The following is a 21467-nucleotide window of genomic DNA, read 5'->3' on the forward strand; positions in this document are numbered from 1 at the left end:
GCCAGGCTGGGCCATTGCCTCAGTGGTGCATGAGGGGCCCAGTGACAGCTGTGAGCTGGCCCCAGCGCCTCCTTGCAGGCTGGGCCCAGCCAGCAACAGCCCCATGCATTTGGGGGCAGAGGGCTGGCTCCAGGCCCCAGCTGCTCCTGCTGCCACGCCTTGTCCAGGGGGAGGGTTCAGCAGTTCTGGGGCTGCCAAGCCGTGTCTGGTGGGGCCACAGGCAAACTGCTGGAGCCAGGGGCTTGTGTTGGAATCATTTTGGGCATTGGTCCAGGGCAGTTTGGCCCCAGGCACCCCATTCTCTCCTTCCGCCACCCCCCGCAAGCTCTGCGGTCTGCCCCTCCTGTCGCACCAACAAACCCCACTCCCTGGGGCCAGGCCCAGCTCTGCCCCCCAGCCTGGGCTTCCTTTATCTCCTAGCAGCTGACCCCCCACATCCCAGCTCGCAGGCAGAGGTCCCCTGCAGCTGCCTCTTTCAGTGGCTCCAGCCATGCTCAAGCCCTCAGGGCATTGGCCCTCCTGGGGTTTGCCTCAGGTTCATTGGGTGGCATTCCCACACCCCCAGGCTGTGGGGCAGCGAGCCCTACCCCACCCTTTGCAGGAGCAGCTGCCCAGCCTGTGGCCCAGGGAGCACTGGGCTCCCCCTCCTGAGGCGTCCCTGACAGGGACAGGGCAAAGCCATTCTGCTCTTCACTGCTGGGGCTGGCATGTGCACGGCAGCTGAGCCCCCATCCCCATGTTCTCCATGCGGGCACCTACCCTTGCTGGGAGCTGTGGGCATGAGCAGCAGGCCTGTGCTGCCCTGGTTTGTCTCAGGGCCAGGCTCTCCCCTTGGCCAGGCAGGAAGCCCCTGCCTGTAGCTCGGGAAAAACCAGCCAGTAGCACGCAGGGAAACAGACCGTCACTTTTATATAGAAAATAAAATGACAACTAAGAAATGGGGGCATCCCTGCCACAGTCGGGGAAGCAGGGCCGAGGGCTGCCTGACATGGTTTAGCTCTTCAAGTACATAGACAAGCTACTGTACAGAGAAAGACGTGACAGGGCCCAGACCCGGCCAGCCCTGCAGGTGGCATAGGCTTAGGGACGCTGTGTAAGGTGCCTGGAGCCGTTGCTTGCTCCTCCATGAGGTTCCTGTGTCAGCCGGGCAGGAGAATGGCTTGGGGCTGTGGGTGCTGGTCAAGGCCAGTGGGGCGGAGGGGCAGGATGAGCATGGCAGCGGTGGGAGGAGAGGATGGGGGGCAAGAGCTGGAGGCACCAGGTGGCCATCCACACACTTCTCCAACCCTCCCAGGGAGAGGAAGCTGCTAGATTTGGCCCCGGCTCTAACCCTGCCCTGCTTGGTGTCATGCTGCACCTCAGCCCCACAAGGAGGTGGGGAAGCCCCCATACTGCCCGGTGGTAGAAGTCCACAGTTCTCCCTGAGCAGGGCTGGGTGCCATGGGGTGCAGTGCCCAGCGCCTACCTCCTATCAGGCCCTGCACGGCCAGACAAGAACTTGGTGGCCACCTCAGCCCAAGAAAATCCTGCCCGAGATTCAGAGACACCTGAGGACTCCCCGGCCAGGCCGGGACAGAGGCTGCACCTGGCATGGAGCAGCTGCTGCTGGGCACAGATTCTCGCACCGCGAAGCCCCGCAAGCCAGCTGGGGACGTGACTCTGCCAGCCCGGGACAAACTGCTTCCTCCTTGGAGCACCCGGCATGTGGGGGAGCGGTGGGGGAGATGGCCGTCTCCGGGGGGCGTGGGAGGGGACAGCGGGTCACTATACAATCTGGTTGTTGAGCTGTCCTGGATACTGTTCAAACCGCTTGTTGGCCTCTTCGCTGAAGGCGTCACCTGAAGTACGAGGTGAGATGTAGGCGCCAGTGAGGGAAGACACCCCCAGCAGACCCCTGCCCCAGCCCAGCCCCCAAAGCCAATCCCACCTCCCCATCTCCCTGCCCCTAGCATTACCCTGCCACCAATGCTGCCCTGCCACCAATGCCCCCCTGCCACCCGCGGTCCCCATCACCCCCTCAAAACCTACTTCACAGCGCTGCCCAGCCCCCGTAGCTAATGCCACCTCCCCAAAACCTACTCCACGCTGCCCTCCGCACCAGCCTGCCCTGCACCCAGTGCCACCTCCCCTCCCACCCATCTCCCTGCCCCATACCCCCAGCCAGTGGGCCCCCCAGTCCCCACCATCCCCAAACCTATCCCACCACCATGCCCTCAACACCCCCCTCTTCCCACTCTCCCAAACCTACCCCTCACCGCCCTCAGCACCAGCCTGCCCTGCACCCGCCGCTAATGTCACCTCCCCTCCCCCCAAACCTACCCCCCACATCACCCGAGGTGCCCAACACCGGTGCCTCCCCGCCTGCCTGCACCACCCCCACCGCTTTCTGCTGCCCTGCCCCCCGTTGTGCCGGGTGAGGCTGCCCCCTTTCTCCCAGGGCTCTGGCGCGGCCCCGCACCGATGTGGCAGTTGTGCACCCAGATGCGATGTCCGTCGTATTTGCAGTTGCACTTCATGGCGTTGTTGGTGAAGTCGCTCTCGGCCACCTCGTAGTTGGGGTTAATCACCACCTGCCAAGGGCACCAACCTGGGGCTGAGGGACTGCCTGGCCGCCACACCCGTGTCCCTTCCTCCATCCCCCCCGGCCAGGGCTCCATGTACCCGTGTCCCTCTCTGGCTAGAACGGCAGCCGCCCCAGTTCTTGCCCCATGCTGAGGTTTTGTTAGCCAGGATTTTAAATATGTGATTAAGCAGCTGCAATTTAAATCCTAATTCCCTATGATGTGTCCCCCTCCCCCCGCACACGCACACACACATTCAGCAGCTGGCCCAGCTATACACAAAGCTCCTGGCCTGAGAAAGCTCCATCTGGTACACACCCAGCAGCACAGGGCCCACATTCCCCACAGGGCCCGGCTCTGAACAGCCTCACCCCTGAGTACAGAATCCAGCTCCAGGCCTCTGGGCTGCTAGCCACGCCCTGGGGATCCCTCCCTGAGAAACACCTCTCTGACTGCTACATCACCAGGACACTGACCCTGGCAGCCCAAGGTGGGGAGAGTGGGAGACAGAACCGTCCTGGAGGCCATCCCTGGACTGTGGAACTCACTGCCACATGAGCAGAGCCCATGGCCCCATCGTGCCACAAACTAAATGCAACCTCAGCTCTAGGACAGCACCTACCAATAAACTCATCCCTCCGAGACTGGCCCGTCCCAGCCCAGACGCCACCCCTTCCCTCCCGCCAGGTGCACACCCGATCCCACTCAGGCACACAGCCACTCCACGCGACCACACACACACCACTCACACACGCTCTGGAAAGCAAGCTCTGACGGGCTAGGAAGCGGGAGGCAGAGAAGAGCCGGCAGCAGCTGGGGCTCCGGGTACCCGGCAGCTGCCCACACACACATGGGGAGGGCGGAGCAGCCTCTGCCCCACGTACCTGCAGGATGTAGTTGCCGGGCCGGACATCGGTGATGTCGATCCACTGGCAGTCGATGTCGTGCCTGTACAGGTCCCAGCAGCCCACGGTGATGCCCTGCTCTCCGAAGTTAGCACATTCATATCGCTTGGCCACGTCTGGAACGGGGGGTGAGGTCACTAACCCTGGCCCTCCCTCCGCCCCACAGCGAGCCCAGCCCGAGACAGGCAGCAGCTCCCCATGGGGCAGCCCCAGAGGAAGGAGAGATCAGTGGGCAGACACAGCCCCACCCCTGGGCTCTCCCCTCGCTTCCAGCACGACTCTTGGCAGTGCCAAGACGCTGCACCCACCTTCCTGGCACTCTGTGTCCTCCAGGCAGAAGCTGGCCTTGTGGCCCTCGGCCACCTTGCTGCCGTTGGGGGTCAGGAGGTCGTAGTGGGTGAAGATGTCCATGCTGTGATAGTGCCTGGAAAGAGACACAAACCAAAGGCACTGCACCCACAGTGGGCGGGGCGGAGACGGGGGGATCCCAGAGGTGTGCTGCAGCGGGGGGGAGGGGGGAGCCCAGAGACAGACACAGTGGGTGGGGTGCGAGCCAGGGGGAGGCCTGGGAGGGTGGAGGAGGGAGAACGGCCCAGAGATATGCATGAGGGCGGCATATTGGGAATATCCTGCGGACGTGGCCCTGGGGAAGGGGCAGCCCGGAGAGAGGCATGGAGTGGGAGGGGAGGCAGGGCATGTATCTATCTGTCTGTCCCAGAGAGGCACTGGGAGGCTGCTCAGACACATACCCCCAGTGGGGCCCCAGTCATACCTCCAAGCACTTTCCCATGCAGCCCTGCACAGAGCCCTGGCCCCGCTCCAGCACCTGCTGCAATTGCATTGTCATGCAGAACGAGAGGGGAGCAAGGAAAAGACCCCAGAATGGGCGATCACAGGGACCCTGGTCCCCCTACGTTAGTGCTCACAGCCCCACTATGTCTCCATGCGAGTTCTGTGCCGCTGGAGCCCACAGATCCCCCTCCCTCAGGGCTCCCATAACCTGCCCTACAGCAGCCTCCCCCAGGGTTCCCCCTCCCATCTCCAAGCCCAGCCTCCTCCCCACCCCCAGCCTTCTCCCATGGTCCTTCCCCAGAGAGCTCCCCTGCCAGGCTGGGAGACCCCCCAGAGCGGGACTGAACTCCATGGAGCAAAGAGGAGACTGGCCATGGCTTGGACAGGACGACCTGGGCACTCAGCTACCCCTCAAGGCCTGGAGCCAGGACTTCCTGGGGCCGATGTTAGGTCAAAGAGTCACGCGGTGGCAAGGTGCTACCCCTCACTTCCACCTCCTTCAGTAACTGCAAGGCTCCCCCCAACCCCACCCCCGACACACAGGCTGGCCCAGAGACTGAGCATGGCGGGGTCCAGCCCCAGGACTGCCACTCCCACAGCCCCACAGGACCTCACTCTGTGGCAGACAGGCAGTGACTGAGCAGTTGGCTAGCAGCCACGGGCAAGACACCAGCATGGCCCATTGACTCCCCAGAGCGCAGCACCCCACACCACCCTGGCCTCCCTCAGGCTCTGCCCAGCCTCCTCCCCCCTCGGCCTCCCCTGGTCCCGGCCCAGCCTCCCCTGGGACCTCGGCCTCCCCTGGGACCTTGGCCTTCATTGTTCCCATATAGGCCCAATTGAGGTTCCCTCCCAGCTTGGCCCTGGCCCATGCCCCTGCACGCCTGTGCCATGGCGAGCCCCCCATTTACCTATGGCATTCGTGCCAGACCCAGGAGTGGCGCCCGGCCTTGGGGCGGAAGTCGGCACGGCCGTGGTTGTGGATCTGGGAGGAGAAGCGTAGCAGCCGGCGGTGCCCGTAGGGCCAGTTGGCATTGCGGGCGGTGCTGGAGAGGCAGTTCTCCTCCGCCGCACAGTACAGCATGTGCAGGGGCCGGTCCTCGATGTAGGCCGTCTCCTGGACCAGCGGGGCATGCAGCAGCAGGTCCGAGGCAGCTGGGGGGAAAGAGACCCGCTCAGTTCTGGGGGTCAGAGGATGCGGGGGCACCTGCTCCTTTCTGGGGGACACGGGGGGCCTGCTCAGTGCAGGGTGGGGGGACAGAGGAGGTCAAGGCCATATTTGGTTTAAGTGCAGGGATGATGATGAGGTCTGAGCCAATCAAAGCAGGGGGCCTGAGAGCAGCCAATCAGAGCACAGGGCCAGGGCTGAAAGGGTGGCTCAGAGCAGCAGTTCTCAACAAGGGGATGCCACCAGGTAGCGCCCAGCTGTGCTAAACAAAGTTCAAAAGTTGCTGATCTGGTCTGGCAGGGGATGGAGCTAGCTGAGGGGGAGACAGGGTCTTGCAACCTGCACCAGCAGGGGGCTGGTGAGTGCCCCAGTGGGCGGGAGAGTGGGTCTGGGGGCAGGCTGTGGGGAGGGTCTCTTGGAACTAGGGGTTTGCCCCAGGTTTTACATTGGGTTCCACTCCTGGCCCCCCTTGTCAGGTCCTGGCTGCTGGCCCCCCGGGCGCTCCGCTCCTGGCCCGGTGCTGGGGGTGCCGGCTGCTGCCCAGCCCTGCATGGCAGCAGGATTTGGGTTCTGGCTGCCCGGCCGACGCTCAGGGCTCCACTCCTGGCCCCACGCTGGGCACAGGGGACTGTGGTTCTCAACCTGCGGCCCACATAACGCATTGCGAGGCACAACCACTGGCTCAGAGGGATTGCTAGTAGCCGGGCCAGGGTGACGAGAGCTCCCGCCCCCCCGCTCCAGCTCACTCTCGGAGCAGATGACCCCGGCGGCGAAGTGGGTGCCCATCTTCTTGCAGTTGAGGCTGTTGCCGTGGTGCTGGCAGTGGCTCAGCGCCATCTCGTGGCCAGCGCACCTCACGCCGCTCAGCACCATCTCCGTCACGTTGCTGGCGTCCCAGTACCACGTCTCCTGGGAGAGACGCCGGGCTGGTCAGAGACCCGTGTGCCCCCTGCCCCTCTGCACAGCAAGCCAGGCACCGAGCCCCGGGCGTGCCCCATTCCCACCCCACACTTGTGTGTGCCGTGTCCGTGCCATTCCCCCTCCCCACCCGCGGTGGGACCTATGCGTACCTTCCTGCCTGCTTGGCACGGGCCCAAATGCCATCTGTGAGTTTAACCCCTCCAGAAGCTCCCAGAGACCAAGCCCCCAAGCATCCCTCCCCCCACTGCCTGGGCCCTGCGAGCAAGTCCTGAGCCGGTCCCGGTGGGCAACCCCTGCTCCCCACACTCCCAGTGGAGCGGGCACTGGCCCTGAGGCCTGGGCCCCTTCAGCACCTACCGTCACTGCATGCAAGGAGTAGCCCAGGCCGAGCTGGCGACATGCCACCATGGCTTCCTTGGTGGTCCAGCCCTCACTGCAGACCGTTCCCCACTTACTGCCTCGCTTCACCTCCACGCGGCCCTCGGTTGGGGTCCTTCCTCCTACTATGCGGATCTGTGAAGAAGCCCTGTGGGCCGTGAGCATGCAGCCCCGCCCCACAGCCAGCCAGCCTGTGAACCCAGCATGCTGTCCTCGCCCTGCCACGGAGGAGTCCTGGGCCCTGCGTGACGCGGTTAGCCAAGCCAGCACTAACACCTACTTGTAAGCCATGGTTAGCGAATCCCAGGCCCAGCTGGCGACAAGCCACCATGGCCTCCAGGGTTCCCCAGCCATCGCCACAGATCAGGCCCCAGGCGGGGCGCCCATTGCTCCCAGTGCCCAGCGCCAGCTCAACCCGCCCCTCGAAGCGGCTCCGGCCCCCGCTCAGGCGAATCTGCAGAGAGAAGGTGACAAGGCCTGGTTAGCGGGGAGCCATGGGAGGGGCTGGTGGCAGGGCCCAGCTGGGTCCCTGAGGGCTCCACTTGCAGAGCTACAGATGCTCCACGTCCCTCAGCAGCCTCCCACACAGCCACGAGCTGGCTCTTCCCACGGGGTTGGGGCCTGGACTGGCGCTGGGGAAGGGGCCAGTGGGGCAGCCCCTACAGCCTGAACCTTGTATCTCAGAGCAGGTGCAGCCCGGGCAGCACCCGGTCCTGTCTGCCCAGGGAGTGCCCTTGCAGAGCTGGCCTGGGGAGCCAATCCTGCCACCCCAGCCCTGATCCCCCTGCAGCCCAGACGGCCCCTCCCATCTGCTGTTTTGATTTGCAGTCACTTCATCTCCAGGGGGCACATGTGCCCAAGCTGCCCCTCCCAACCCACCACTGGCCAGTGCGGCAGAACCAGGGCAGAGCTCGCGCCACGTGACTCCAGCCCTGTCCAGCTGCCGGGCAGGCGCCGACATCCTCGCCCAGGCTCGTGCTGGGGGCCTGGAGACGGGGAGTGAAATCAGCAGAGACCCGCAGCACATGCAGCTCCTTGTTCAAGGGGAACAAGGTGGGAGCGTGCCGAGGGGGGAGCTGTGTGCCCCCAGCTTCCTCGGTGCCCAGGCCCCATGAGCATGCAGGGAGCATGCAGTGCAAAGCAGCAGTATCCTGACGGGGGCTCAGGACTCCCCTCTCCGTGGGCGGGTGCTCCTCTCCTCCCCAGACCTGGGGTAGCACTGCGGGGTGCCACGCCCAGGGGCAGAGAAACAACTTCAGTGCAGGCTGTGAATCGAACAGACCCTGGGCGTGTGAGACACCTCCCATCATCACAGCCCCTGGCCAGCACCAACCCACATGGGAGAGAGACGCCTGGGGGCAGGGGCACCAGGACACTACTGGGACCCATGGAATGGGGAAGCAACCCACTGGGGAGCACAGGAAATGGAACAGGGACTGCGCTGAGGGTCCCCTCCCACGCCCGACTGCTCCACAAAGTGCCCAGCGGTGAGCGTATGACCAGTCCTCCCACATCCCAGCCTGGGTATCGTCTCCCTTCAGCCTCACCAGCTGGCACCTAGGATGGGACCAGCAAGAACCATGGCAGCACTGGGGTCTCTGCCATATGTTCTGGGTGGTAAAACCTAGCTGGCATGTGCCCCCCATCCCCTCGCAGGGGCTACCCCAGCTGGCACATGGCCCCCCACAGCAGGGGGCTACCCCAGCTGGCACATGACACACACACACCCCGAGCAGGGGGCTACCCCAGGGTCTCGTGGGTTGCCCGTGAAAAGCGTTACCATGCCGGGTTTCCCTGTGGGCAGTCAGACAGCGCTGTGCACGTGCGGGGTTCCCATTTGGGTCCCATGGCTCCACACCACTGCAGTAACGCCTGGCTCTAGTCGGCACGAGCACCCTGTTTGTTGGGGGGCGGCAATGCCCACTTTACCTGTGTCTCGGAGGTGGCATACAAATGGTGTTAGGGCCACCTTTCCTGCCCCCTCCATGCCCAGGAGCTCTCAGTGTGACGTGGAACATGAGGGGGGAACTGCTGGCAGAGGGCTGGGACCTGTGAGCCCTGCCAGGAGAGATGGCCCCCACTCTGCTAGCAGATGGGCAGGGACCTGGGGCTCTGGCAGAGCAGCAGATCCTGGGCTCCCCACGCTCAGTGAGCCTCTAAGCCAGGCCCCTCCCCACAGCCCTTGGGGGCTGCCCCCCTGCACAGGGTGCGGTGCTGACCATGGTCTCGTAGCCCATGTAGGGGATGTTGCAGCGGACCCCGGCATCCTCGGAGTGCTTGCAGTCCTCCGCCGTGATGTTCTTATAAGGGCAGTTCCATAGCGACTTCTCCGAGCCTGTGCACTGCACCTCGTTCATGTGGATGGGACCCATCCCTGCCAGGGAGCAGAGGGGCCAGGGTGATGGGGAGGCAGGCAGACAGTGCCCCAGGAAATCCCCATACCTACCCTAGTCCTAGGAGCACTCCTCGCCCCAACCCTCCCTCCTGTTGGACACATATCGGGGTCTCCTCAGACCTGATCGGTTCCTATGGGGCTGGCGTCAGGCATTTCGCTGGCCTTGCAGGGGCTGGGCTCTCCCTTGGAGGCTGAATTTCTCCCAGCCCTTGCAGCTTGCCTGGCTGGAGTCCCCTTGGAGAGGCTGGCAGAGAAAGGGCAGGGGCAGGGCGCGAGGGCACCCAGACTGCAGAGCGCTCACTGAGAGCTGAAGCTGCTCAGCACCAGGCTCACCCCAATGCGGGGAGAGCCCCCTCGAGCCAGGTTCTCTCCCCTGCAGAGCAACAGGCTCAGGGGCTCAAACAAGCGCCCAGAGGGCAGACGTGCCCACATTCATGCCCTGATGGGCTCCCCGGCATGCTCTGACATGCTCCCACATATGCACAGGGCTGCCCCAGACCTTCTCCCCTCACCACCCAGCTCACCTTGGCCCATGCGTGCTCCTGTCAGAGCCTCCTTGGCACTGCCGAACCCCAGCTCACGGCACACCACGCTGGCTGTCAGCAGGTTCCAGCGGTCATCGCAGACGGTGCCCCACTCGCTGTTCTTCAGCACCTCTACCCGGCCTTCCCCGGCCTTGGCTCCGCCCTTCAGCCGGACGCGCTGCTGTGAGAGCGTGGTAGACATGTCACGGGACAGCCAACGCTCTTGCCCTCTGCCAGGCCCAGAACCAAGGGGCACCTTAGGGCTCCTGCTGCCCCCACTAGGCCCTGGGAGATAGGCTGCCCCAGCCCAGTGACTGACACTGGGTGCCCCCTATTCCAGCTGCTGGCATCACTGCCTGATACCCAGTGGGTGGAGCAAAACAATCTGCGTGCCCCATGCTGAACCCACGGAGAGCGCTTACCTGGCCCTGCTGCTGCCCCTGCTTCTTCTTCTTCGGGGCACTGCCCGTGGTGAAGAGGGGCCCTGGTTTGCAGCTCACCACTGCAGGCATCCCGCCCTTGCAAGCCGCAGTGGCGTTGCCCTTGTAGAATTCAAAGGGGCACATGGAGATGTGTACCTCGTTCCCTGTGCAGGCCACCGAGTGAAGCCGGTAGCTGAGCTGCTGCCGTTCCAGGTACAACCTGCCAGGCAGAGAGCAGAGCGTGAGTGCCTGGCATAGGAGGGGCAGTGGGGTGCCAGGCGCCGAGCCCAGCTCAGAGACTCTCACCATCCATGACCCTAACGCCAATCAGCAGGGAAGAGAGAGACTGTCACTCCATGGCCCAGTCCCTTGCAGCACGCCCCCCCACGGCCCCAGCCAGTGAGGCCCACACTCCTTCTTCACCAGGGAACCCCAGAGCAGGCCACAGGCCTTTGGACTCTGGGACCCTTTGGTGCTGGGCACCCATTTACCTCTTGGGGCCCCCAAAGTCCTCCCTGTGCTTGTGTTTGGGGCGAGCTTTGGAGACCAGCCTGGAAAACAGAAAACAACAGTCAAGGAGTTCGGAGGCCAGGCCTGCAACCAACGTCCTGCCCTGGCTCTGCCTGCCAACGCCAGCCAGGTGGAACGGGGCTGCCCAGCTGCCTCCAGGGCCCTGGCCAGATCCAGACCTGTGGGCACCAGAGCCACCTGGACAGGGCCCAGGGGCCACCCATTCCACCAGGCCTCAGGCAGGGCTCACAGCAGGAGGGCAGCTGCTGCCAGCGATAGCTTCTCCCACCTCATGGCCAGAAATCAGTCACCCACTGGAGTGACTTCATTTCCCACCTGACGGCCCATGACAGGCGTGACGCAGCCATGTCCTGTGTCACGCCAGCCACCACATCCCACAGGCAAGCACATGCTCCCTGGAATGCAGCATGCATGGCGGCCGGTGCCCTATGGCCATGACATGCATGCTGCATGCTCCCCACCCAGGCGACCCCTGGGGATGAGCGCCCTGCACTGCTCGCAACCTCACCCTCTCCCGTGTAATGCCACAGACAGGCAGGGGCTGGCTGGCAGGCAGGTGCCCTGGGTGGGGACCTAGCTGCAGGGGGCCAGGCAGGTTTACAGGCTGTCTCCCCCAAGGCACTGTGCCTAGCCCTGCCGGGAGCCCCACTCCTCCTGATGCAGCATCAGCCTGCCCCAGCATAGTTGAAGTGCTCGGCGTGTCTGGGTCGGGAAGGAAAGCTGGAATTCAGACTCTCTGCTCGCTCCTGCGCTGGCCGTAATTCAACACCCTTGCTCCAAACAGAGCTGTAACAGGCAGCATCGCTGTCACCACCCGTGCAAACACTGCCCCAAACCCTGGTCTCCAGTCTGTCCTGTGCTACCCCTCTATCCTGTCCAGTGTATCCCCCTCAGTGCACCCAGCCAGCCATCCCCACATGTATTTCTCCATCCATTCCTGTATGCACCCTGCCACCCACCCCTCCCCCTATGTAACCATGCATCCATTCCCCCTAGGTACACCTCCATCCCCTCATGCACTCCACCCCATCCTCCTCCCCCTCTAGGCCCCCTCTGCTCCACCTCATCACTGGCAGGGTTCTGCTGCCAACCTGGAGCTAGGGCGGGTATGGAAAGAGGCCAAAAGCAGCGGATTGAGGATGGTCCCCTGCAATACGGGAGCACTGGCAGGTGAGAACTTGTCTCAAGCCCCTGCTCCTTCATACCTCCAGGCAATGCCAACGGGCTGGGCAAGGCCCCAAAGGGAGTACAGCCACCAGCCCAACCCACAGAGACCTGGGCAGCCCCATGCACTCCCCAGTCCCCTTCTCTAGCGGGGAGAACAACAGAGAATTCAGTGCGTGCCCAGCTCCTCTCTGGTCCCTCAACTGCCCCCAGGGTCTCCAGGACCTGAGCTCTGACCTGGAACAATGCAGGGTAGCTCTGGCCGCAGAGCAGTTGCTAACCTTGGCTTCTGTCCCTCAGCCAGTGCTGGGAAGGGTCAGACCAGACCCAGATCTCAGGGCAGGGACTGCCACTGTGTGCGTACAGCATAAGAACAGCCAGACTGGGTCAGACCAAGGGTCCATCCAGCCCAGTGTCCTGTCTTCCAACCGTGGCCAATGCCAGGTGCCCCAGAGGGAATGAACAGAGCAGGTAATCAACAAGTGATCTATCCCCTGTCACCCATTCCCAGCTGATAGCCATTGATGGACCTGTCCTCCATGAACTTATCTAGTTCTTTTTGAACCCTGTTATAGTCTTGGCCTTCACAACATCCTCTGGGAAAAAGTTCCACAGGTGACTGTGCCTTGTGTGAAGAAATACTTCCTTTTGTGTGTTTCACACCTGCTGCCTATTAATTTCATTTGCTGACCCCTAGTTCTTCTGTTATGAGAAGGAGTAAATAACACTTCCTTATCTACTTTCTCCACACCCTCTATCATGGTCCCCCTTAGTTGTCTCTTTTCCGAAATAAAAAGTCCCAGTCTTATTAATTTCTCCTCATATGGAAGCTGTTCCATACCATCATTTTTGTTGCCCTTTTCTGAACCTTTTCCAATTCCAACATATCCTTTTTGAGATGGGGCGACCATGTCTGCAGGCAGTATTCAAGATGTGGGCATACCATGGATTTATAGAGAGGCAACATGATATTTTCTGTCTTATTATCGATCCCTTTCTTGATGTTTCCCAACATTCTGTTCACTTTTTTGACTGCTGCTGCACATTGTGGATAGTTCTCTGAAATCATCCACTCAACAACTCCAAGATCTCTTTCTTGAGTGATAACAGCTAATTTAGACCCCATGATTGTGTATGTATAGTTGGGATTATGCTTTCCAATGGGCATCACTTTGCAATTATCAACATTATATTTCATCTGCCATTTTGTTGCCCAGTCACCCAGTTTTGAAAGATCCTTTTGTAGCTCTTCGCAGTCTGCCTGGGACGTAACTATCTTGAGAGTTTTGTATCATCTGCAAATTTTGCCACCTCACTGTTTACCCCTTTTTCCAGACTGTTTATTAATATGTTAAATAGGCCTGGGCCCAATACAGATCCCTGGGGGACACCGCTATTTACCTCTCTCCATTCTGAAAACTGACCATTTATTCCTACCCATTGTTTCCTATCTTTTAACCAGTTACCAATCCATGAGAGAACCTTCCCTCTTATTCCATGACTGCTTATTTTGCTTAAGAATCTTTGGTGAGGGACCTTGTCAAAGGCTTTCTAAAAATCTAAATACACTATATCCACTGGATCTCCTTTGTCCGCATGCTTGTTCTCAAAGAATTCTAGTAGATTGGTGAGGCATGATTTCCCTTTACAAAAACCATGTTAACTCTTCCCCAATAAATTATGTTCATCTGTGTGTCTGACAATTTTGTTCTTTATGATAGTTTCAACCAATTTGCCCAGTACTGAAGCAAGGCTTACTGGCCTGTAGTTGCCAGGGTCACCTCTGGAGCCCTTTTTAAAAATTGGTGTCCTATTAGCTGTCCTCCAGTCATTTGGTACAGAAGCTGATTTAAATGTTAGGTTACAAACAACACTTAGTAGTTCTGCAATTTCACATTTGAGTTCCTTCAAAATTCTTGGACCATCTGGTCCTGGCAACTTATTTCTGTTTAATTTATCAATTTGTTCCAAAACCTCCTCTAATGACACCTCAATCTGGGACAGTTCCTCAGATTTGTGACCTAAAAAGAATGGCTCAGGTTTGGGAATCTCCCTCACATCCTCAGCTGTGAAGACCAATGGAAAGAATTAATGTAGTTTCTCCACAATGGCCTTATCGTCTTTGAGTGCTCTTTTAGCATCTCGATCGTCCAGTGGCCCCACTGGTTGTTTGGCAGCTTCCTGCTTCTGATGAACTTACATGTTTTTTTGCTATTACTTTTGGAGTCTCTGGGTAGCTGTTCTTCAAATTGTTTTTTGGCCTTCCTACTTGTATTTTTATACTTCACTTGCCAGAGTTTATGCTCCCTTCTATTTTCCTCACTAGGATTTAACTTCCACTGTTTAAAGGATGCCTTCTTGCCTCTGACTGCTTTTTTTACTTTGTTGTTTAGCCACGGTGGCACTTTTTCGTTCTCTATGTTTTTTAATTTGGGGTATACGTTTAAATTGAGCTTCTATTATGGTGTCTTTAGGAAGTTTCCATGCAGCTTGCAGGGATTTCACTGTTGGTGCCGTACTTTTAATTTCTGTTTAAGTAACTTCCTCATTTTTGTGTAGTCCCCCTTCCTGAAATTAAATGCTACCATGTTGGGCTGCTCCCACTATAGTCTCCAGGCCCTGCTGCCACAGACGAGTCTGCCAGGTCCATGGCTTCGGTGTGGGCACAATCGGGTGGGGAGCGGGGGGACTCACAGCCAGCTCAGCTGCCCCACTGGCATTTTCTTCAGAAAATGGCCCATGTCCACCAGCCCTTCCGTCCACCTCCAGGAGAGAGAGGTCCGCTCCAGGGCCCTGGGCTGACCTTGATGGCCACTGAACCCACTGCTGGGGGGAGGGGGGGTGACGACCAACAGTCCCATCTCTGTGGCAATGGCACCCATATAGGGATCCCCAGCGTGTCCCCCTGAGAACGGTGCCCCTGCCAGCCGGTGGTGGGCATGGCGCTCCCAGTCCAGGGACCAGATCAGACCCCACCTGGGCACAGCCCCCTCCCTGCCCGGCCCTTTGAAGGGCTGGCGTGAGGACCCTATGCAATGCTAGGCCCTGGAGAAAGAGCCATTTCTCTTGGAGGACGCAGAACTCAAGCAGAAGCCCCAGCTCCATGCAGGGGTGGGTCAGACCCCGACCAGGCCTCACATCCCATCCATGGCCAAATGAACCTCACCCACTGAAATGCAAAGGCCCCGCAGGAGCTGTGCAGTGAGAGGCTCAGCCCGCCTGCCTAAGACAGCCTTTGAGTCCCAGGGTGAAGTTCATGGCTCCAGCTGGATTCCCAGGGCCCAGCCCAGAATCCAGCCCTGATGGCAGAAGAGACTGGCCAAGGCAGGGGCAGCTTCTACCATCCAGAGGGACTCGGCAGCCCCAGACCTGCTGGGGAGACTCGGCCCCAGGATGTGGACCTGGCCCTACCCTGTTACCTTGCACCCAGCCCTGGGCTCCGGCTCTTTATCTTGGTTGCTCGCTTTAATGGCCTGTAGAAAGGAAATGGTGACCCGCCAGTCAGAGGATGGTGAGGGGCTGGCAGATGCCCAGGGCTACAGCCCACAAGGCTTGCAGCTCCCTGGGAGCCATGGCAGAGCCAGGCTGGGGCGGTCGGCCAGCGTGGGGCCTGGGAGGGCATGAGGAAGGCCACCGGCGCTCAGCTCCACGGTGCTAGATCCCTGCAGGGCTGGGTACCTACAGCCTCCTGGACCAGACCCAGCCTCTCTCTGCCCAGGCTCCCGGCCAGGTCTGAGCACCTCGGGCCACCCAGGCACCACGAGGGCTGGGCAGACACTTCCGGGGACAAGGGCTGGGCCAGGCTGGATGTGGCTGGCAATATGGGAGCACTCCAGGGCTCGCCGGATGCAGGCACGGACCCAGGGTCGGTGCCCCAAAGGCTGGGAATTTGTAACAAGGCCCATGCAGGGTCCGTGCCCTCGTCCTGTGTCTGAGCCATCAGGTTCCACCTCCGCGTCCCACCCAACTGACCAGCTTAGTCACACGGTATACAGCGCCCTCACGGTCACCTGACTCCAGCAGCTGGGGATTTAGGAAAAACACCAAACATCGTGAGAGTCACAACAGAATCATGAGAGTTGGTGGCACTGACCCAGCCATCACCAGGGCTGCCCCACCATGGGGCCCCCAAGCCTTACCCAGCTCCCTGTGCCTTGCCCCAGCTCCCTGAGGGCTGCCCCGCCATGCCTCCCACCCCCCACGGCCCTGCCCCAGCTCCCCTCCCCAGCCCCACAGGACTACCCCTCCTTGGCACCCATGCAGGTCCCACCGGGTAGTGCCAGGCCCACCCCATCGGTGTGGCTCTCCTCGAGCCCCCTCACTCACTTGTAGAAGTTCCTGTTGACCTTCTTCTCGGCTGGGAAGCCCATCATCCCGCAGACCACGCGGCTGTTCTTGTGGTTCCAGCCCTCGTCGCAGATCTGTGCCCAGCCCTCCTTGTAGCGCACCTCCACCACGCCCTCTGTCACCGGCAGCCGCTTCCTGGCGCCAGAGACCACAGGCCGCAGCCTGAGCTCCTCCACCTGGTTCTGCTCGGCCTGGCAGGGGAGAGCCCGGTCAGGGTGCTGAGCTCCACCGGACAGGTCCCAACACCCGGCCCAGTGCCAGCTTCTCCAGCCCACCTGGTCCAGCACCAGCCTGCCCAGCCATCCCACCCCCGAGCCAGCCTGGTCAGCACCGGCCTGCCTGGCACACCTAGCCCCACGCCAGCCTGCCCCACCTGTCTAGCACCAGCATGCCCAGCCCTCCCGGCACCAGCCTGCCCGGCTCACCCAGCCTACCCAGCCCTCCAAGCCTGCCCCGCCCCAGCTCCAGCCCCGTGCCAACTTACCCACACCAACCTGCCCGGCCTGCCCAGCCCCAATGACGGGGACGCAGAGACCGCGCCAGGCTCAAGAGAACCCAGGAGATGGAGCCTGGGCAGGAGCGAGAGCTAGGGCAGGGCAGGGCAGCCCCAGTGTGTGGGACCCAGGGAGGGAGGTGGTAGCAGCCCCACCGCGTGGGGCCCGGACCCCAGGGCTGCAGCTACTCACCTCGATGATGTTGGAGTCCACGTAGCCCGGGATGCGCTCGTCCTTGCAGATCACACCCGCGTCCTCCTCGTGGCTGCAATCACTGTTCCCCCAGCCTCGTGACCTGCAGTCCACGATGCTCTTCTCGCTGCCCCCGCAGTTCACGTTGTCCAGCCAGACCCGCCCTGCAGAAGCACCAGGCCAGGGAGGGGTCATGGGCAGGGCCGGGGCCAGGCTGGAGGGGGTGTATATAAGGTGTGGGGGTGTCTTTGGGGCATATGTGGCAGTGTGGGGCAGGGCAATGCAACTCAAAAAGAAGTCAGAAGAAATGTGAACCTCACCCCCCAAAAGGTGATTTCCTGGGGAGCTCCCAGGGATAGGGGTTGCAGCCTGGGGTTTCCCCACCTGCAAAAACTTGACATGCACCACCCCCCACCACTGTGTGTGCAAATCTACAGCAACACACACCCAGCCCCACTGCACAAGCCCCCAGCCCCCAGCGTGCAGACACACACCCAGCCCCACTGCACACACACATAGTACACGCACAGCCCCCCGCACACACAGCCTCACTGCACACGCACATCCAACTGCACTACTCACACACAGCCCCCTGCACACACCCAGCCTCACTGCACAAGCACACAGCCCCCAGCCCACTGCGTGCAGACACGCACCCAGCCCCACTGCACACACACATAGCACACGCACAGCCCCCCGCACACACAGCCTCACTGCACACGCACAGCCCCCTGCACACGCACAGCCCCCCGCACATGCACAGCCCCCCGCACACACAGCCTCACTGCACACGCACAGCCCCCTGCACACGCACAGCCCCCCGCACACACAGCCTCACTGCACACGCACACAGCCCACTGCGTGCAGACACGCACCCAGCCCCACTGCACACACACATAGCACACGCACAGCCCCCTGCACACACACAGCCCCCTGCACACACACAGCCTCACTGCACAAGCACACAGCCCCCAGCCCACTGCGTGCAGACACGCACCCAGCCCCACTGCACACACACATAGCACACGCACAGCCCCCCGCACACACCCAGCCCCACTGCACACGCACATCCAACTGCACTACTCACACACAGCCCCCCGCACACCCAGCCTCACTGCACGCACACAGCCCCCAGCCCACTGCGTGCAGACACGCACCCAGCCCCACTGCACACACACATAGCACACGCACAGCCCCCTGCACACGCACAGCCCCACTGCACAAGCACACAGCCCCCAGCCCACTGCGTGCAGACACGCACCCAGCCCCACTGCACACACACATAGCACACGCACAGCCCCCCGCACACACAGCCTCACTGCACAAGCACATCCAACTGCACTACTCACACACAGCCCCCTGCACACACCCAGCCCCACTGCACACACACATAGTACACGCACAGCCCCCCGCACACACAGCCTCACTGCACACGCACATCCAACTGCACTACTCACACACAGCCCCCTGCACACACCCAGCCTCACTGCACAAGCACACAGCCCCCAGCCCACTGCGTGCAGACACGCACCCAGCCCCACTGCACACACACATAGCACACGCACAGCCCCCCGCACACACAGCCTCACTGCACACGCACACAGCCCCCAGCCCACTGCGTGCAGACACGCACCCAGCCCCACTGCACACACACATAGCACACGCACAGCCCCCTGCACACACAGCCTCACTGCACACGCACACAGCCCCCAGCCCACTGCGTGCAGACACGCACCCAGCCCCACTGCACACACACATAGCACACGCACAGCCCCCTGCACACACACAGCCCCACTGCACAAGCACACAGCCCCCAGCCCACTGCGTGCAGACACACACCCAGCCCCACTGCACACACACATAGCACACGCACAGCCCCCTGCACACGCACAGCCCCACTGCACAAGCACACAGCCCCCAGCCCACTGCGTGCAGACACGCACCCAGCCCCACTGCACACACACATAGCACACGCACAGCCCCCCGCACACACAGCCTCACTGCACACGCACAGCCCCCTGCACACGCACAGCCCCCCGCACACGCAGCCTCACTGCACACGCACAGCCCCCTGCACACGCACAGCCCCCCGCACACACAGCCTCACTGCACACGCACACAGCCCCCAGCCCACTGCGTGCAGACACGCACCCAGCCCCACTGCACACACACATAGCACACGCACAGCCCCCTGCACACACACAGCCCCCTGCACACACACAGCCTCACTGCACAAGCACACAGCCCCCAGCCCACTGCGTGCAGACACGCACCCAGCCCCACTGCACACACACATAGCACACGCACAGCCCCCTGCACACACCCAGCCCCACTGCACACGCACATCCAACTGCACTACTCACACACAGCCCCCCGCACACCCAGCCTCACTGCACGCACACAGCCCCCAGCCCACTGCGTGCAGACACGCACCCAGCCCCACTGCACACACACATAGCACACGCACAGCCCCCTGCACACACACAGCCCCCTGCACACACACAGCCTCACTGCACAAGCACACAGCCCCCAGCCCACTGCGTGCAGACACGCACCCAGCCCCACTGCACACACACATAGCACACGCACAGCCCCCTGCACACACCCAGCCCCACTGCACACGCACATCCAACTGCACTACTCACACACAGCCCCCCGCACACCCAGCCTCACTGCACGCACACAGCCCCCAGCCCACTGCGTGCAGACACGCACCCAGCCCCACTGCACACACACATAGCACACGCACAGCCCCCTGCACACACCCAGCCCCACTGCACGCACATCCAACTGCACTACTCACACACAGCCCCCAGCACGCACATAGACGTATACACACATACGCACCTGTGCAGCCCGCCTGCACACACACAGCCCCAGCCACATTGTACACACATACACACACACACACACACACACACACACAGCCCCACTGCGCAGACACAGCACACAACCCCATCGCACACAGAACCCCCGTGCACACACACCAGCCCCACTGCATACACACTCCCCCATAAGCTCAGTGACACACACAGTCCCCCTGCGCACACACAGCCCCACCACGTGCAACCTCCCCACCCCCACACACGCTGGCCCTGGCAGTCTGGGCCATGCCAGCCACGCCCCTCACCAACGCCTTTGCCGTATTTGGCGCTGTGGGCCCAGCCTGTGGCGGCCACGAAGCCAAGGTGGCGGCATAGCACGTGGGCGTTGGCCAGCGTGAAGTCATCGTCGCAGATGGTGCCCCACTCCTCATTGTAGAAGACCTCGATGCGCCCCTCGTTGTGCTTGCGGGGGTACCCAGCCAGGCGGAACTTCAGCTTGGGGCCCTGGCTCTGCGCTGTGGGCGTGGGCCCGGTGCGCTGGGCAGCACCCACCCAGAGCCAGACGCTGCAGAGCAGGGCCAGCAACTCCTGCCATGCCCAGGCACTGCTGCTTCTCATGGCTGAGACGGGCCTGAAAAAAAAAGGGGGGATGGGGTCAAATAGGCCCCCATGCTCGTGGACTGGTGCACAGCCCCACGGAACAGCAGAGACTCTGATGCCAGGAGTCAGTGGAGAGAGACCCAAGTGCCCTTGCCCACGCAGCTGGGGGGGAGCGGGGTAAAGGGGAGCCCAGGCAGTGGGCTGAAGGCGGGGAGGAGCCCTGCAGTGGGGGTGAAGGGAGCCCATGTGGGAGGAACTACGTCTGTGGGTGGAGGCCCAGCACAGGGCGGAGGTTGTCTGGGTGATGTTCCCCTGCCCTTCCTCTCTGCCCCTGCCAGCCCTGCCCAGGTCCACACTAGGTCCCTTCCCTGGTTCCCACCTCCCCCACTGCCCTGCCATGGCCGCTCACCCGCCCTGCCCGTCGCCAGCTGCCCTTTACCCTGCCGAGTGGCTGAATGTCACGTCCTCTATGAGTGTCCACCTGGCCCACACTGGGACCCAGCGTCCCGCCCTGCCAATAATGCCGGCTCCTCTCAGCCCTGCAGCAGGCCCTGGGCCCTCCCCACGCCCATCCACTCTGCCCCTCAGCAGACAGGCCCCACATGGGGTCACAGAAACAATCCGGCCCCAGGCAGCTCCTTCTGCCCCCCTGCAGCGCCTAGGGTAGGGCCGGTCCCGGCCGGCCTTAGGGCACACCTGGACGTACAGCACTGCGCTGCCCAGGGAAGACCCTCTGTGCGACGGGAGAGCGCGCGTCTGTCGGCATAAAACCACCTCCGCGAGCCGCAGGAGCTACGGCGGCCGGCAGGAGACGCTCTCCTGCCCGCACAGCACTGTGCATCCGGACGCTTCTGTCGATGGGACTTATGTGGCTGCGGGTGGGGAGGCGGTGGTTATTCACCCCCCAAGCGACAGGTGTTACTCCGACATAATCTGTAGCATAGATATGGCCATAGGCTGTGCGCCCTGAGGCAGGGGCTCCTCCTTCTGGCACTGCCCCCTGGGGGTGCTTCGAACAACCCCGGTGCCCCACAGCCTGAGACCTGCCACCCAGCCTCAGTCCCAGCTGCAGCTGGAGAATTTCCTCAATGACGCGGCCCCTGCAGAGCCTCCTGGCGGGTCAGCACCACCTCCTCCCACTCGCCGGTAGCTACCAGGCCACCGAGCGTGCTGGGCACTCCCTGGGAACATGGAGAGACACAGTACCTGCCCTGGGAACCAGCCACTAAAGGCCCCGTCCCCAAGGCA

At 62.0% G+C, this 21467-nt stretch overlaps 1 protein-coding gene across 3 annotated transcripts in view; it reads right to left on the reverse strand.

The window, feature by feature from the left end:
* Window positions 1–892: 892 nt before the first annotated feature.
* The window catches only part of LOXL3 (lysyl oxidase like 3), a 31134-nt gene continuing 10559 nt past the window's right edge, over window positions 893–21467 (reverse strand). Inside the window, exons 2-16 of one of the 3 annotated variants that reach the window (XM_084625866.1) lie at window positions 19925–20250; window positions 16795–16958; window positions 16088–16299; window positions 15181–15234; window positions 10558–10617; window positions 10067–10286; window positions 9645–9825; window positions 8945–9099; window positions 7006–7179; window positions 6173–6335; window positions 5170–5413; window positions 3775–3890; window positions 3446–3582; window positions 2459–2570; window positions 893–1838 (exon numbers count right to left, since the gene is read on the reverse strand). In XM_084625866.1, coding sequence (XP_084481992.1) covers window positions 1765–1838; window positions 2459–2570; window positions 3446–3582; window positions 3775–3890; window positions 5170–5413; window positions 6173–6335; window positions 7006–7179; window positions 8945–9099; window positions 9645–9825; window positions 10067–10286; window positions 10558–10617; window positions 15181–15234; window positions 16088–16299; window positions 16795–16958; window positions 19925–20250 — 2392 coding nt within the window. In that variant the 3' untranslated portion in view covers window positions 893–1764. Of the gene's footprint in view, window positions 1839–2458; window positions 2571–3445; window positions 3583–3774; window positions 3891–5169; window positions 5414–6172; window positions 6336–6704; window positions 6861–7005; window positions 7180–8944; window positions 9100–9644; window positions 9826–10066; window positions 10287–10557; window positions 10618–15180; window positions 15235–16087; window positions 16300–16794; window positions 16959–19924; window positions 20251–21467 lie in introns of all 3 variants that reach the window. The other 2 variants (XM_084625865.1, XM_084625864.1) reach the window with 2 other exon arrangements.

This window comes from Lepidochelys olivacea, assembly GCF_965140295.1.
Source record: "Lepidochelys olivacea isolate rLepOli2 genome assembly, chromosome: 4".
In the NCBI taxonomy this organism is placed as follows: Eukaryota; Metazoa; Chordata; order Testudines; family Cheloniidae; genus Lepidochelys; species Lepidochelys olivacea.